Raw genomic sequence first — 17,791 nt, 5'->3', positions numbered from 1 at the left:
ACAGGGCTCTGGAGTGTTCCTGCCCCACTGATGCTTCAAGGATTTGCTGATCTTTGGTCCTAACCCATTTTCTATATTTTGCTGACTCTGCTGGAGGCCACAGAAAAGAAAAAAACATGACTAGGCCAGAAGAACCAAAGTCCCTTTGTTGTTTTTCTGGTTTTAGTTGGTTTTGGAGGACAACGTGAAGTTTTGTTGAAGCAGGGACAGATGTGGCCCTCCGTTTGGGCATGGGGCAGAGGCTTTGGGGCAGCAAGGATGGCAGCATGTCCACTCCCCACCACCCTGGAAGGGCAGATGGAGATTTACAGGGACACATTTGGTGTGGTTTTAGGAAATAAAGGAAAAGGAAATAAAGAGCGCATGGGCTTGTAGGGTTGGGAGAAGACAGTGGGACATCCCTCTTGCTTGGACCACCAAGAGTGGGAGGCAGGACAACTTCTTGAAACTGCTAAAAGTGTTTTCATGGACTCAGATAAAAGACTCCTGGAGGAATGTGGTCCTGGAAGATGCCACCACCAGTTCCATGTGGGGACAGTCAGGCCCGGAAGAAGACAAGGTCCAAGCCAATGGTGCCCTGGCTACAGGAAGCAGTCCTGGGGAGAAGCTTTTCCCAGGAACAATGACCTTTTCCAGATCACACTTGATTCTCCAAAGCTCCAAGGGAAGAATAGGAGGAAAGCTCTTTTATTTCTTTTTAACTTTTCAGCTTTGTTTTTCTTTTCCCAAGCTCCCCAGATTTGATGGCTGCAAAAGTCCTCTGGTTCTCATCTGCACGGGGGCTCTCCTCTGCTCACCATAAAAATCCTTCCACACCCCTCACCATCTTCACTGCCAGTCTTTGGGCTGGGCTTGGGCATCCCATTTCCCTTCTCCAACTTAATCCAGGTGCTATTCCTAGCAGAAAAAAACTCTTTCAGTCTAAAGTCACCACGTTCCATCAAAGCATTTTAATAAGAGCTGAACCCACATTTTACTTCTTGTGGCAAATCATCCCAACGTTGACCCCACCAGACCTTGCTGTGAAAATCATAGAATCATGGAATTTTCAGGGTTGGAAGAGACCTTCAAGAACATTCAGTTCCACTCCTGTTGCGTGAGAGGAATCTCGCTGCGGGCGCGAGCTCGGTTCGCGAACAGAATCAGTTGAGCTAGTGCTGGTTCAGATTAGTATCAGGAGCTAACTTTGATCCGTCCGGCTCTGGAATTCTCTCCGGAAACCACACCCTACCGAACCCGGGCATGCGCATCTGGGCTAGCCCCAGCTGGGCACAGGCGGGGTGGGCACCGTCCGGGCACCTGCTGCCTACATTTCCCCCTTTTTTTTTTTTTTTTTTTTTTTTTTTTATTATGGGGGAAAAGATGACAAATACGCAAAGATCTTAGCTGCGAGGTGCCTCGTTGTTCAGAGCCGGTGGTGCTGGTCTGCCGGGAGAGGTTGGTGAAGACGACGAAGCCGCAGAAGCTGAGGGCCAAGGGCACCACCCGCGAAGCCTGCAGGCTCCTGGGGGAGAAGGCGCCGAAAGCCCGGCACAGGCAAAAGCCGAGCCAGGTGATGGCGAAGTGCACCAGGGTGGGGCCGAGGCTGGGGAAGCCCAGCCGCACGCACAGCCACCTTGGCTGAGGGGCTGCTTTTATCTCTGCAGCCTTCCGTGGGGCCGGGGGTGGCGGCGGGGGTAACTCTCCGCGGCAGCCGGAGGTGCTGCAAGCCGCGGTTTCCGCCCCATCATTTTCCGGTGTGTCGACTTCCTCCAGGGGTGGCGCCGACGGGGACACGGCCGGCGTTCTCTCGGGCTCCCTCCCCCTCGGAGGGTGGTGCCGAGGGGGTCACGGTTGGCGTTCTCTCGGGCTCCTCCCCCTCGAAGGAAGGTGCCGAGGGGGTCGCAGTGGGCATTTCCTTCGGGGGAAATACCTCGGTCTTTTGTAATGGGGACGCGGCGGTGGCAATTGCCACTTCTATTTCGGCTTTCGTAAGAGCTAACAGACCGCAAACGACCCGCCAGGTGTTGTCCGCACCAACAATGTCGCCGTTGATCTCCCCATAGTGGAGACTTGCCAGCAGATCATGCACCTCCCCCCGGAGGTTCCAGGCGGTCTCAGGACCCGGATAGCGGAGGGATTCCTGCCTTTCCGCCTGGACTACAATCTGCTCGGCAACGGCGGTGCCGGTGGGTTTGCTTGCATAGGATTCCATCATCGGTTTTACTGATGTCGATGTCGAAGAGAAGAAAGGGTTTCTCTTACCCGAATCTTTCGGGGTATTGAACGGTCTGTGGAGAAGGGTCACTTTCGGAAGAAACGCTCGGGGAGACGGTTTAGACCGAAATTGCTGCCCGCATTCTCCACCAGATGTTGCGTGAGAGGAATCTCGCTGCGGGCGCGAGCTCAGTTCACGAACAGAATCAGTCGAGCTAGTGCTGGTTTGGATTAGTATCAGGAGCTAACTTTGATCCGTCCGGCTCTGGAATTCTCTCCAGAAACCACACCCTACCGAACCCGGGCATGCGCATCTGGGCTAGCCCCAGCTGGGCACAGGCAGGGCGGGCACCGTCCGGGCACCTGCTGCCTACACACTCCCCTGCCATGTGCAGGGACACCTCCTAGCAGCCCAGGTTGCTCCAAGCCCCATCCAACCTGACCTGAGACACTGCCAGGGATGGAGCAGCCACAGCTTCTCTGGGAAACCTGGGACAGGGGCTCAGCACCCTCAACAAAGAATTTCCTCCTAATATCTCACCTCAATCTCCCCTCTTTAAGTTTAAAGCCATTCCCTCTCATCCCATCCCTCTGTGCCCTTGTCCAAAGTCCCTCTTCAGCTTTCCTGGAGTCCCTTCAGGCACTGGAAGCCTTCTCTTCTCCAGGCTGAACAACCCCAACTCTCTCAGCCTGGCTCCAGAGCTGCTCCAAGACCTTAATTAGGGGAGAGGAAAGGAGCTGGAGAGAGGAAGCTTTGCAGGGGGAAGAGAAATTCCTGCTTCAGTCATCAGGCAACTTTCCCCTTCCTCTTGCTCCCTCCCTTGCTGACCTTTGCTTGAGTCTGCCCAAGTTATGAAGGAAAAGGGAAAAAAATTAAAAAAAAAAAAAGGAAACAGAGAAACTAAAAAGCAAGAGGAGCTGAAAGATCAGGCAGAGGGAGAGACAGTATCTCACCTCAGGTAAGGTTTATCCATCAAAGGATGGGTGGATGGAAGCAGAGGAAACAAAGTCTGACGGTGGGCAGCACAGAAGGGCTCTGCTGGGGGAGGAGTTTAAGGTGAAGAGCTGAAGTTGTACCTGGAGATGGAAGGGTTGAGCAACAAGAAGAGAAACCCCATCATGAGAGCGACTACACCTTGCAAACCCATCCCAAAGCATGTGGAGGAATTGTCATGGCTGCCAGCTGGTTGCAAACCATCTGGTCCATGGGCATTGCCCCCATAATGCCCACCACACATGCTTCCTGAAGCTCACCAAAGGATGAACACCTTGTCCTGCTAGGAAGCTTCCGCCACCTCAAGGAGCACCCTTAGCCAAGGTCCCTGTCCTCTCCTAGGTGTGGATGGAAGAGTTCCCCATCAGCTGAACCTATAGCCTGGCTTTGGCTCAGGTAACCACCTATCACCACTGTCAGATGGTTCTGTTCTCCTGGGTTGGCCCTATGCATCAAGAGAAGATGACAGTGGCAAAAAAAAAAAAAAAGTGGCAAGACAAAAATCCATCCCAGAGCCATGGAAAAGGAATGGTGTGAGTCAAGGTGACAACCCTGTGGAGTGAGCAGTCACAGATCATTTTGGGTAAGAGAGCTGGAAGACTCAGGCTCATTCATATCAGCTCAGATAAGTGTCTTTTTCCCTGGTGACACCCTGGGGACAGAGCTGCCCTGCTAAGGAGCAGAGATGTATTTTTAAGAAGCAAATCCATGCATGGCATATCGATATAATTAGTAAAGGTTTTTTTATGGAGCTGCCCTTGACAAACAAGAAGGACGAACCAGGGCCTGAAGGCAGGTGGTCTAGGGAGGATTTAGTCCCACCAGTGCGCTCTGTTTGTTTCCTGAAATGTCTGTATACTAATGCACGCAGCATGGGGAATAAGCAAGAAGAGTTAGAGGTCAGTGTACGGGCTAAGGGTTATGATCTGGTAGCGATAACAGAGACATGGTGGGATAGGTCACATGACTGGAATGTGGCCATGGATGGTTATGTGCTTTTTCGGAAAGATAGGGCGGGGAAGAGAGGTGGTGGAGTTGCTCTTTATGTGAGAGAGCAACTAGAATGTGTTGAGTTCTGCGCAGGGGCTGATGAGGGGCAAGTTGAAAGTCTGTGGGTAAGAATTAAGGGGCAGGCTGGTGTGGGTGATACAGTTGTGGGGGTCTACTACAGACCTCCTGATCAAGGCGAGGATGTTGATGAGGCCTTCTACAGGCAGCTGAAAGCAGCCTCGCAACTTCAGTCCCTAGTCCTCATGGGAGATTTTAACTACCCCGATATCTGCTGGTTGACTCACACAGCCAGCTTTTCACAGTCTAGGAGGTTCCTCCAGTGCATTGATGATAACTTCTTAATGCAAATGGTGGACAAGCCGACTAGAAGAGGAGCGCTGCTGGATCTTGTACTAACCAACAAGGAGGGCCTTGTTGAAGCAGTGGTGGTCAATGGCAGCCTTGGCTGCAGTGATCATGAGATGGTAGAGTTCAGGATCCTGTGTGGAAGGAACAGAATACCCAGTAGGACCAGAACCCTGGACTTCCACAGGGCAAACTTTGGCCTCCTCAATCGACTGTTAAGAGAAATCCCATGGGACAAGGTGTTAGAAGATAAAGGGGCTCAAGATAGCTGGTCAATATTCAAGAACCACTATTTGCAAGCACAGGATCAGAGCATCCCTATGGTTAGGAAATCTAGTAAGGGAGCTAGGAGACCAGCATGGTTAAAAAAGGAACTGCTGGGAAAACTTAAGTGGAAAAGGAAAATCTACAGATCATGGAAGGGGGGGCTGGTCACTTGGGAGGAATATAGGACTGTTGTCAGAGGATGTAGGGAGGCAATTAGGAAAGCTAAGGCCTCCTTGGAACTTAACCTTGCAAGTCGGGTTAAGGATAATAGAAAGGGCTTTTTCAAATACATAGCTAGCAAAACTAACACTAGAGGCAATATTGGCCCACTAAAGAATGAGCTGGGAGCCCTGGTGACAGAGGATATAAAGAAGGCAGAGGTGCTGAACGCCTTCTTTGCCTCTGTCTTTACTCCTGCAGGGCTTCCGCATGAGCCCCAGATTCATTTAACCCCAGAAGTAGTCAAGATAGATGAAGAGTTTGACATAGTAGATGAGGATTGGGTTAGGGATCAGCTGAGTAATCTGGACATCCATAAGTCGATGGGTCCAGATGGAATGCATCCAAGGGTGCTGAGGGAGCTGGCGGAGGTCATTGCTAGGCCACTCTCCATCATCTTCAATAAGTCATGGGTAACAGGAGAGGTGCCTGAGGACTGGAGGATAGCAAATGTCACTCCAGTCTACAAGAAGGGCAAGAAGGAGGACCCGGGTAACTATAGACCGGTCAGCCTCACCTCCATCCCTGGAAAGGTGATGGAACAACTTGTTCTTGTCACTATCTCCAGGCATATCAAGGACATGGGGGTCATCAAGAGCAGTCAGCATGGTTTTATCAAGGGTAAATCATGTTTGACTAACCTCATAGCCTTCTATGAGGAAATTACTAGGTGGATAGATGATGGAAGAGCGGTAGATGTGGTTTATCTTGATTTCAGTAAAGCATTTGACACCGTCTCTCACAGCATCCTTGTAGATAAGTTGATCAAGTATGGGTTTGGTGATCAGGTAGTGAGGTGGATCAGGAACTGGTTGAAAGGAAGGAGTCAGAGAGTTGTAGTCAATGGGGCAGAATCTGGTTGGAGGGGCGTGACTAGTGGAGTCCCTCAGGGGTCGGTACTGGGACCGGTGTTGTTCAATATCTTCATCAACGACTTGGATGAGGGTATAGAATGTACCCTCAGCAAGTTTGCTGATGACACTAAGCTGGGAGGAGTGGCTGACACACCAGAAGGCTGTGCTGCCATTCAGAGAGACTTAGACAGGCTGGAGAGTTGGGCAGGGAGAAACATGATGAAATTCAACAAGGGGAAGTGTAGAGTTTTGCATATGGGGAAGAACAACACGATGTCCCAGTATAGGTTGGGGGCTGACCTGCTGGAGAGCAGTGTAGGTGAAAGAGACCTGGGGGTCCTGGTAGACAAGAAGATGACCATGAGCCAGCAATGTGCCCTTGTGGCCAAGAAGGCCAATGGCATCCTGGGATGCATTAGAAAGGGTGTGGTTAGTAGGTCAAGAGAGGTTCTCCTCCCCCTCTATTCTGCATTGGTGAGGCCGCACCTGGAGTATTGTGTCCAGTTCTGGGCCCCTCAGTTCAAGAAGGACAGGGAAGTGCTTGAAAGAGTCCAGCGCAGAGCTACTAAGATGATTAAGGGAGTGGAACATCTCCCTTATGAGGAAAGGCTGAGGGAGCTGGGTCTCTTTAGTTTGGAGAAAAGGAGACTGAGAGGTGACCTCATCAATGTTTTCAAATATGTAAGGGGTGAGTGTCAGGGAGATGGAGTTAGGCTTTTCTCAATGGTGACCAGTGATAGGACAAGGGGTAATGGGTGTAAATTGGAGCATAGGAGGTTCAAGTTGAATATCAGAAAAAATTTTTTTACTGTAAGGGTGACAGAGCCCTGGAACAGGCTGCCCAGGGGGGTTGTGGAGTCTCCTTCACTGGAGACATTCAAAACCCGCCTGGACACGTTCCTAGGCGATGTACTCTAGGGGGCCCTGCTCTGGCAGGGGGGGTTGGACTAGATGATCTTTCCAGGTCCCTTCCAACCCCTATGATTCTATGATTCTATGATTTACATCTTGAAAACAGGATGGGGGAAAGCCCTCTCTTACAATCCCTAGAGTCCCAACCAGAAGAGTTTGGGTCGGAAAGAACATTGGAGATCATCCAGTTCCAACCCCCTGCCATGGGCAGGGACACCTCCCACCAGCCCAGGTTGCTCCAAGCCCCATCCAACCTCACCTGAGACACTGCCAGGGATGGGGCAGCCACAGCTTCTCTGGGAAACCTGGGACAGGGGCTCAGCACCCTCAACAAAGAATTTCTTCCTCATGTCCAACCTAAATCTCTCCTTTTTCAGCTTGAAACCATTCCCCCTCATTCCATCCCTCCATGCCCTTGTCCAAAGTCCCTCCCCATCTTTCCTGGAGCCCCTTCAGGCACTCAAAGGTGCTCTAAGGTCTCCCTGGAGCCTTCTCTTCTCCAGGCTGAACAACCCCAACTCTCTCAGCCTGGCTCCAGAGCTGCTCCAGCCTTCCCAGCATTTCCATGGCCTCCTCTGGACTCACTCCAGCAGCCCCATGTCCTTCTGGTGTTGGACCCCAGAACTGGACCCAGCACTGCAGGATGTCTCCCCAGAGTGGAGCAGAGGGGGACAATCCCCTCCCTGACCCTGTTGGCCACACTGTTGGGGATGCAGCCCAGGACAGAGGTGGCTTCTGGGCTGGCAGCACATGTTGAGTTTCTCCTCACCCAACACCTCCAAGTCCTCCTCAGGGCTTCTCTCAACCCATTCTCTGCCCAACCTGGATTTGTGCTGGGGATTGCCCTGACCCAGGACCTCACACTTGGCCTTGTTGAACTTCATGAAGTTTGCATGGATCCACCTCTCCTGCCTGTCAAGGACTCCCTTCCCTCCAGTGTGCTGACCACACCACACAGCTTGGTGTCATCAGCAAACTTGCTGAAGGTAGACTCTATCCCACCATCCTTATTGCCAACAAAGATGTTCTTCTGCTCTACTTAACTTTAACACTCAAGTTGCCTGTTCTGTTTGTCCTCACAGAGGTTTCTGCCACTTCCAGACCAAGGGGAGCTCAGGCTCTGAAATGAGCCCATCAGGAGCTAAGGTTCTGAAATGTCCCCAAAGCTGGTGTCAGGGTTGGGTTTCTGCTGTACTAGGTAGGGGAATATGGACATATGGGACTTCATCTCTTTCCCCTTTTCTTCCCCTTTGCCTGTCTGACCTCTTCAGGTGGCTTCATTTACTTTTACAAAGCAATTTAATCCCTTTTGAGGGGTGGATTTTTGCAACGTTGGGCTTGGCAAACCCTTGGGCAACAGGGTCCTGCTTGGAGGACCAAAAGCACCAACCCATGTGCTTTTAATGAACAGCAAGCCAATATGCAGGAAACCTCTAGGAATCCTAAAGCAAACATCCCAAAGGATCATGGGCATCTCAGCACTGTACCGCGATGGCTCAAAGGTATAGGTGGACCTTCTCCTTGGGTGGTCAAAGCAAAGTTTGAAGGTATTTACCTCCCTGAGGCAGGTATAAATGGGGCAGACGAGGACTCGGAAGGGTTCACCAGTGCTGCTCCTCATGGTGCCAAAGACTTCACAGAGGAAGGTGATGAACCCCAACCAGCGTTCCACGTCCCGCTGCTGCAACTCCTCCCGCATGGTGAAATCCTTCTGCAAGAGGGACAGAGACAAGAGGGTTGCATCAGCAAAACCACATCACCCAGGGAGAGGCAGGGGCTGTCTGGAGAGAGAGTGAGGAGGAAATGGGAACTCAAGGGGGGTGGTGGTGGTGGGGAGAAAGACAGACAGACTGACCCTAGCAACAACAGGGAGGTTACTCAACGCAGATGGTGGCTGGAATTTCAACACAGCAAAGCCACCAGGTACTGGAGAAAGAGCACCAAGCCTTGTAATAACTGTCCTGGCTTGTCCCCATGTCCTGCCCTCCCCCTCACACACACACGGGGACTGTTTTCCAACCAAGGTTGAAACAAAGCAGCAACGAAGAGGTTAAATGAAGTGCAGAATAAATGCAACGAATGCTGGTGGCCAGGCTGGGCTTGGTGGTCCAGGTGGACCTGCCTGTTCATTCTGTTACCTGAAGGACTGTGAAGGACACAGAGCTCCTGGAAGGTGTCCAGAGGAGAGGCACTCAAATGCTCAGAGGGCTGAGCACCTCTTGTGAAGCCAGGCTGAGGGATTGGGGTTGTTCAGCCTGGAGAAGAGGAGGCTCCCAGGTGACCTTAGAGCAACTTTCCAATATCTGAAGGGGCTACAAGAAAGTTGGGGGAGGGCTTTGGACATGGGGGTGTAGAGAGAAGACAAGGGGCAATGGGTTAAAACTTGAAGAGGGGAGATTGAGGTTGGACATGAGGAGGAAATTCTTTAATTTGAGGGTGCTGAGCCCCTGTCCCAGGTTTCCCAGAGAAGCTGTGGCTGCCCCATCCCTGGCAGTGTCTCAGGTCAGGTTGGATGGGGCTTGGAGCAACCTGGGCTGGTGGGAGGTTGGAACCATGCAGAGCGTTAGAACTGGATAATCTTTAAGGTCCCTTCCAACCCAACCCATTGTATGATGATTCTATGATATCTGCAGCAGATCCAGTGTCCATCAGGACACATCCTAAAGGTCTGGCTGCTCCATGGGGTCTTGAAAAATGACAGCAGAGTCTGTCTCCTTGCCCAAACAGAAAAAGAGCAGAAGAGCCCAAGCTTGGCATTAAAAGATCACCTTGCTCCTGAACTGGTGGTTGCCATGACCAAGGATTATCCGAATGACGTGATTTATGGAGCACCACCAGGAGGAAGCTTGCAGGGAGATGGCTGCCTCCCCACCAGTCCTCCAGCTGGGGAGAAAAAAACAAACCACAGGGGTTGCCCAAAGGCAGGATGGGAAAAGGGATGTGTGTGTTGGGACAAAGAGCAAGGAGCAACCTAGGAAAGCAAATAAAAACCTTCCTAGAAGATGGCATGAGTCATCACCCTCCATGCCAAAAGGGTGTCCCTGGGCTCTCAGTGATGCTGCAGAGGTCCTTGCAGTATGTCCCAGGAGACTTTGCTTGTCTGTCTCCATAGCAACCTCTCCTTGGTATTAAAAATCAGCGGGCACTAAGCAAGCAGGGTGGGGGGAAATGAAAGAGCAGGACAAGTTTGTTCTCCACACCGTGTGCTCCCACCATTGGTTGCACAACATTTGAAACCCAGCATCTAAAACCCAGCATCTAAATAAATCACCTTCCATCTTTTTTTATCTCAGTTTATTCCTTCTAGCCCAGACAAAGGGCTTTGCTGCCACAACCAAGGCTCCAACCTCCACTCTGCAAAGCTGGGGAGATATAAAAGTGACCACAGGAAAGTTCACTCTTATGTCCTGGCCAGCACACAGGAGTTCTTTTTAAAATTTATTATTATTATTATTATTACTATTGAAGCAAAAATAAGTAAAGCAGCAGGTAAAAAAAAAAAAGCCAAGCAATTATTATTATAATACAATTATTTTCATGACACAACTGCAGACACAGAGACAGGAGCCAGTCTGAGGTTTCATTATAAAAGGAGAGAAAAAAACCCCAACAAATCATTGAATATATTTGCATACCCAGGAAAAATACTTATCCAATAAATGAGGCACTTATTAACCAACTCATGGTGACTAACTCCTCTCTCCACCCATTTCTCTAAAGCAATTGCCCAACTCTGTCTGCGACTCCAAAATCAACCTGCAGCCAAATCCTGTTGGGTTTTTTCAGACTTTTCTTGGGGTGTTTGTGGAGTTCATCCTTTCATTCTCCAGCCAGTCCCAGGGGAGTGGTGGAGGAGAGAGTGATTTGCCAGCTCAGGTTATCACCCCAGGGTTAGGGAATTACTTGTGGAGTTTTCATATGAATTTTATTTAAAAAAAAAAATAAAATTGAAGAGAAATGACCTCTTGACTACTAAGAAATTAAAAAAAAAACAAATGAGAGCACCTTGTGCCCCTTGTCTGCACCCATGGGGATCTCCAGACTTGCCACCCTTAAGGTCACCCCCCAGCCACCTCTGCTCTGGGACAAAAAATACCCTTTGAACCCCAGAGCTCTTCCTTGATGTCCCAAGATCTTTCCATCCTTTGGCACTGAGCTGTTTCCTGCATCTCACACAGCATCTCACCTGGCTCCAGCCCCCGAGCCACCCTGCCCCTCCCAGCCTGGATGTCCCCCTGTCCTGCATGGGATGGTCCATGGTGATAGACCTGGGGAGCTGAGCCATGTTTTGGGATCCCTATGGAATGCTGGGAAATTCCTAGCAGCTCCGAACAACCATATGGGCTCTGCGGTCCCAGATTACTGGAAAAGAAGAAAAGCCACTGCAGGAAACTCTCCTCCTCTCCTGATTCCACACCCTGCTCCACAACCTGGCAAAGAGCAAACCAACTCAACATTTTCTCTTTAAAAATGTATTTTCTGTAAAAAAAAAAACCCAAACGATCAAACCAACCAACCAAATTTCCGTAAAACAGCCACCAAACCAAATTATACACATCAGACCTGGGATGGAAACTGGGCAGGAAGAGATGCGACCACCCAGCACCTTCCTTTTTTCATCCTATGGCACCCGGTGGGTGATGCCACCCAGCAGACACATCACTGAATGCTCTGCACCCAACTTCACAGATGAAGAAAAAGACCCCTAGAAATGAAAAGAGATTGAGGTCCTCTCCCAACTTCACCAAGTCACCAAAAAACCTTGTGCAGATTTTGATGAGGAAGGACAGGAGCAGGGGATGGAATATGGGATGGATTCAGAGGTCAACATGAACGTTGTAACTCAGAATGTGATACCACAGAAGGAATGATTTTGTTCCATTTGCAACCTCAGGTTGGGCCAAACTTCAGGAGTACCCATGAAGCAACTCCCTGGGAGCAAAAGGAAAAGGTTTGCATGTACTCTGCAAAAGTAGGGGTGATAAGGATTCCTTCAACAAATTAGGAAAAGCACTTTGTCAGGTGTGGGGATTACATTTTGTGGACCATGGTTGCCTACAGGCAAGTTGGGCTCACCAGGACCTGAATCTTCATGGTGGTTGGACTTGCAGCACCAGGGCTCCCCTTAAGCATCCTGAGATACCCACTACTTTGGCCCTGCAGGGAGGTGCTACACCAGTGTCATGGTGAGCAGGAGAAAGGTGGCACAGGGAGCTTTGTCCTTAAATTTGGCCATCAGACAGCAGGTTTAGTAGTTGACTGTGGTGTTAGTCAAAGTTTGGACTGGATGATCTTGGAGGTCTCTTCCAACCTAAATATTCTGTGATTCTGTTTGACCACGGTATGGACAGGTGGACAAGACAATACAAACACCTTCCATGCAGAGGTGTTCCACATCCCTTGGGATGCTCATGTTTGAGGAGACCTTTGCTGTAATTTAGGTAATTTGGTCAAGGGAGCCATAGTTGTGATTCACCTGGCCACGTGTCAGCCATGCTCCCTGGACGACCTGGGGCCCATCACACTGGGCATGGAGAATGTGGAGAGCAACTCAACCACTTCTCCAAAGGGTTTGCAGCCTGGATGAGGTAGACCAAGTGTATGGGAGAGGTGAAGAGCTGCCCAGCAGTGAAGAGCAGCTCAACAGAGAACAAAACCCATGTCCTGTATCCCTGGGGCACATCTGATGGAGCTGTGCCCTGACCTCTAGCCCTCAACACTACCAATGAAAAGCTTTGAGGAGGCTGAAGAGCTTTGTAACCAGACAGCTGGGTCACTGCCCTGCCTGGTGAACTTGATTTGCTCTGGAAACGCCTCGTGGAGTCCTATATAAATAACCTGTGGGTTGGCTTGCACCATGTTTAGGTGGTGATGTCAGGGTAGTGAGCAAATGATCTTTCATCAGTTTGGCTGTATTTTTAAATGGGAACTGAATGACTAATCTGGGGGTGCCCTGGGCTGTAGATAATCTGGAGGTGCCTTTACTGGGTGAACTTCTTTAAACCTAAAAGAGAATGGATTTATACCAGGTAGTGGTATAGAGTCACCATCGCTGGAGGTGTTCAAAAAAATATGTGGATGTAGCACTTGAATACAGGGTTTAGTTGGCTGGTGGTGTTGGGTTGCTGGTTGGACTTGATCTTAGAGGTCCTTTCCAACCTTAATGATTCTATGATATACCCTACAGCACACCCTATAGCATACCCCGTTGCATACCCTATGGTATACAGTGCACCCTAGTGCCTATTGTGTTGCATACTCTAATCCATACCCTATGGATTAGAGTATCCATAGAGAATCCATACCCTAATGAATACCCTATGGCATACCCTAAGGAGTACCAAATTGCATACCCTATGCATACCCTGTTACATACTCTATTTCATACCCTATTGCATACTTTATAGTATACCCTAATGTATGTACCCCGTGGCACACCCTAGCGCCTACTGTGTTGCACACTCTAACCCATACCCTATAACATTTTCTGTTGCATTTCCTGTTGCATATCTTATGATATATACCTTATTGAATGCCTTAGTGTGTAGGCGGCAGGTGCACGCCCCGCCTGGGCCAGCTGGGACTGGTCAAGATGCGCATGCCCGATAGAGAAAAGGTGGTTCCGACAAGTCCCGAGCCAGGCGGATCGAACTTAGTTCTCTGATACCAATCCGAACCAGCACTAGCTCGACTGACTCTGTTCACGAACCGAGCTCGCGCCCGCAGCGAGATTCCCTTCACGCAACATTAGTGCACACCCTTTGCATGCTAAATTGCATACCCTGTTGCATTCCCTATTGCATACCTTTTTTGCACAGCAATTCCATTCCCTGTTGCACACCCTATTGCACATCCTATTGTATTCCCTATTGCACACCCTGTCACACACACGATGGAACACTTCTCAGTTGCACACCCTATCACATACCTATGCAGGGTTTCTTCATCATCTTAGTTTCATCTGCTGATGCCCCAGGAATGGCCCTTCCTTGATTTTGTGCTGTGTTTGCTCTGATGGTAGAAACATCAATTGAATCCCTGTGAGCTTTTTCTGGGGTTTTGGTGGACTCATCTGTGTTTGGGGTGGTTGGTGTGACCACTTCCAGAGGGGCTTCATCAAAAACCTGGCCAAAAAACTGTTGTTAACCCAAGTGGAGGATGGAAGAGGAAAATGCAGGGTGAGTCCCTCCTTGGGATGTAGATGTTGGGGCATTAGGTCCTGGAGAATTGAGAAGGTTTGGGTCTTCAATGAGGAATGGTTTGGGGTTTGACAGAGGTGGAGGTGGGAGAACCTGAGCATGTCTGGAGAGCATCTGACCTGTAGGTCATGTCCAGCACAGACTGCAAAACCTATCAGTCCTCTTTCTGTGCTTGCTTTTAATTTAATTTCATTACAGATGGTCCAGTTTGTGCACAGAAAACACAGTGGTGCTACTTGTCTTGGAAAAGGCATTGCCTGGGAGACACCAGAGAGGCTTCACTTAAAGATAGGGAGGGAAAAAGGTCTGAAGGTCCCCGGAGCAGACCTCAAGGCTACAAATTTGGGTGTCTCAAGTGCCTTTGAAAGCCATCCAGGGATGGGGACTCCACCCCTGCCCTGGGCAGCCTGGGCCAGGCCCTGACAACCCTTTCCAGGGAGAAATTGTTCCCAAGCTCCAATCTCAACCTCCAGGTCAATTCCTCTTGTCCCATCCCTTGTTCCTTGGAAGAAAAGACTGACACCAACCCTCTGGCTCCAACCTCCTCTCAGGGGGTTGCAGAGAGCCAGAAGGTCTCCCCTCAGCCTCCTTTGCTCCAGGATCAACACCCCCAGGTCCCTCAGCTGCTCCTGGGCAGACTTCTGCTCCAGACCCTTCCCCATCCCCGTTGCCCTTCTCTGGACACACTCCAACCCCTCAATGTCCTTCTTGTCCTGAGGGGCCTAGAACTGAGCCCAGGATTCCAGGTGCAGCCTCCTCAGTGCCCAGCACAGGGGGACAATCCCTGCCCTGCTCCTGCTGGTCACACAATTTCTGATGTGCTGGGGATGCAGGAGGATGTGCAATAGGATGTGCCAGAGGATATTCTACAGGGTGTGCAGGAGGGTGTCCCATAGGGTAGCCAGCAGGGAATGGAACAGGGTATGGAACAGCAGTAACCCTTCTCCATGGGCACCAAGGCATTTCCAAGCACTTGGCCATGCTCTGACTCTGGCCGTGGGCTCTGCTGCCCTGCGGTGAGATGTGCATTTTGTGGTGGGTTTGGTTTGGAGTTTTTTTTTAATTATAATTAAAAGAAGGTATCAGCCTTCTGTTTGATGTGCTGTTGGCCGTGGTTGCTAAGGGGAGCAGTGTAAAATTACAGCCTCAGTGATGTCCACTCTAATAATACCCTTGGCTCTGCATAACTCAGATGCAAACACTGCTCCTCTATAAAGAGCATGGCCATTTCAACAGAGGAATACTCCAACTTATGTTACATGTGAAGGGTTTGGGGCACGTTGTTTAACACCCCCCCCCCCAACTGAAAAAAACCCAAAACAAATAAAAAAGAAAAAAAAAAAAGCATTTCAGCCTGAGCATGCCAACTACAACAAGGAAAATCCTCTCTTGCTCTCAACTTATTAATTCATTAATTTCTAGAGGGGTGAAGAAACCATATATGTGTCTACCAAAACGTTCTTGAATGTTTCCATCCATCCAAGATTCCTGGGACCAACTCAGTCGAGGTCCAGCCCAAGGGCTTGCGCAGCCCCCAAATCTCTTCTACCAAAGACCAAACCAAACTCAAGGAGCAGAAAATCAAACCCAAAAGTTGAGCCCCCAAATGGCAGCATCTCCTCCAGCCCCACCAGCTGCCCACCCTATGATTCCCTCATCCATGTCTCCCTTCCCAAAGGTTCACAGCACCCAAATTCAAGACTCAGCCAAGATTTGGGACCAAAACCACAGAGTGAAGGATATATTTAGAGTTTTCCCAATAGATGCCATTAAAGCCTGAAATGGTGCAAGGCCCATGGGGGAGATGCTGCAATGTGACAACATTCCCATGCTGGCATCTCTTTTGGGATCAAACCAAGCCCCTTGAGATAAGCTGTGAACATGTGAAGCTCCCCTGCAAAATCACCTTGTCAATAGCTAAAACCACAAGAGAAGCTAGGTTAAAAAGACAATTTATTCACTTTACTGCCTGTTTGGTGGGAGAAAACCCTTTTGCTGTCTGCTTGAAGGTCTGGTGGGATATAGGGATGCTGTCTATGGGTACCAGGATGCTGGTCGGGTGGCTTAACGGGTTAATTTATGAGATCCTCTGGTGGGACTGAGCTGTTGCCATCACAGTGCTGAGAGAAAGGGACAAACAAGGCTATACAAAACAAGAAGCATCTGCTGGGAGCAGATGGGGGGGTGAGGGATCTGGCCTCAGGCACCAGCAGCACAGGAAGGGGATCACGTTGATTCCGATTTATCACACCCCGGCAGAGTAATTCCCCAGCTCGCCAATGCCCAGTAAGCTGAGCTCCTTACATCCAGGGATCAGATTAGTCTGAAAGGTGCTAAAGAGACATAAATCCAGCTCTGGAGCAAGCGTTTTATTCAAGTTGGTTGGTGGTGTGTTGGGGTTTTTTTTATTTTTATTTTAATTTTTTTTAAATTATCTCGAAGTGGCTGATGGAAAATATCTGATGGTGAAGGGGCCATGACTGGAGCTGGGTAATATTATATCATCAACTATATATCAATATATCTTATTGTTATATTAATATATCAATATGACCCCCATAGTACCTCACAATATCCATATATTAAGCCTATATGATATCCACATTACCCCATAATATCCTTATATTATCCAATATACCCCACTGATACTGATAGTAGATCATCTATTGATACCATCAACCCATTTATCTCACATCAAAGAAGCTGTGATGATTCTCCTGCACTTCATCCACATCTCTGCCTCCAACCAGGGCTATCAAGCCTGAAAACATCATAAAAATTCCCTGTTTAGGGGTTGACCAAAATCTTTCATGATTCCTGTGAATGCAGCCAATTATTTTGGTTGGGAAAAAACCTCCTGTGCTTGGAGGAAGTCAAAATCTTTTACTATCAAAAAGGAAATGGTGAATTATTTAATAATATTTAACATAGCTAATAATATTTAACATATTTAAACATATTTAAATAATATTTAACATAGCACTTTGTTTTTGACCTGTAATGATCTGTCATCTTTTGCCCCATCAACACAATTTTGAGAGATGGGGCTGAGCAAATCCCTTTTACACATTTTTCTATGCTCTTGCACATGAACTCAGTCCCAAAGCACATCCTGCTCAGCCTTTGCATTTCATTTCTTCCCAACTTTCCACAATGGACATATGAACTACGTGTTTCTGGAAAGCACTTTGTAACTCTCTGGAGACAGCAGATGTATTATTTATCCTACATTCATGCTATGAAGAGCTGAATATGAAGCTAGTTATTATTGCACTTGATGCTGCTGGATCTGCTGGTAGGGGTGGAAATGCTGGGGCAAGAGAGGAAAGCAACTTGTAAGAGTCCTCCATAAGCCAGGACAGCCCTGATCCTTAATTTTTGAATGACCATCACTCCTGGACTTCATTTTGGATTTCTTACCATCAATTAGCCAAGTAGGAGAAGACACAAATGACCTAGCATGGGAGGAGTGGGATGCTTAGATGGGTTAAAGCCCTTTCCAGCCCCTTACTCCTAAATCTGGGCCTGATGTTGACTCCAATTTATCTCCTCCTGCTTTATAATACCATGCTCTGAAAAGAAATCAATCAGAAAAAAATCCCCACCTGTACATGAGATGCAGATCCTTGCACTCAGGGGTTATGCTAAACATTGATTTTCATTATTATTCAAAATGCCCCTCTCTCCAGAGAGGCAGAAAGATGAAGGCCCATGAGATACCTTCTCCAGAAAGCAACCCCCACTTTGATGATGGCACTACAGCAAAACACACTCCCCCCAGCAGACCACAGGCA

The 17,791-nt window shown here is 49.1% G+C and overlaps 1 protein-coding gene across 2 annotated transcripts in view; it reads right to left on the bottom strand.

Annotated features, from left to right (window-relative positions):
- The window catches only part of LOC139789119 (CBP80/20-dependent translation initiation factor-like), a 132,858-nt gene that overhangs the window by 17,615 nt on the left and 97,452 nt on the right, over window positions 1-17,791 (bottom strand). For both annotated transcript variants that reach the window (XM_071729645.1, XM_071729646.1), the window contains exon 10: window positions 8,354-8,509. In XM_071729645.1, coding sequence (XP_071585746.1) covers window positions 8,354-8,509 — 156 coding nt within the window. The remainder of the gene's footprint in view (window positions 1-8,353; window positions 8,510-17,791) is intronic.

This window comes from Heliangelus exortis, chromosome W (genome assembly GCF_036169615.1).
Source record: "Heliangelus exortis chromosome W, bHelExo1.hap1, whole genome shotgun sequence".
Lineage (NCBI taxonomy): Eukaryota > Metazoa > Chordata > Aves > Apodiformes > Trochilidae > Heliangelus > Heliangelus exortis.
This window is presented reverse-complemented; position numbering and strand designations above follow the sequence as displayed.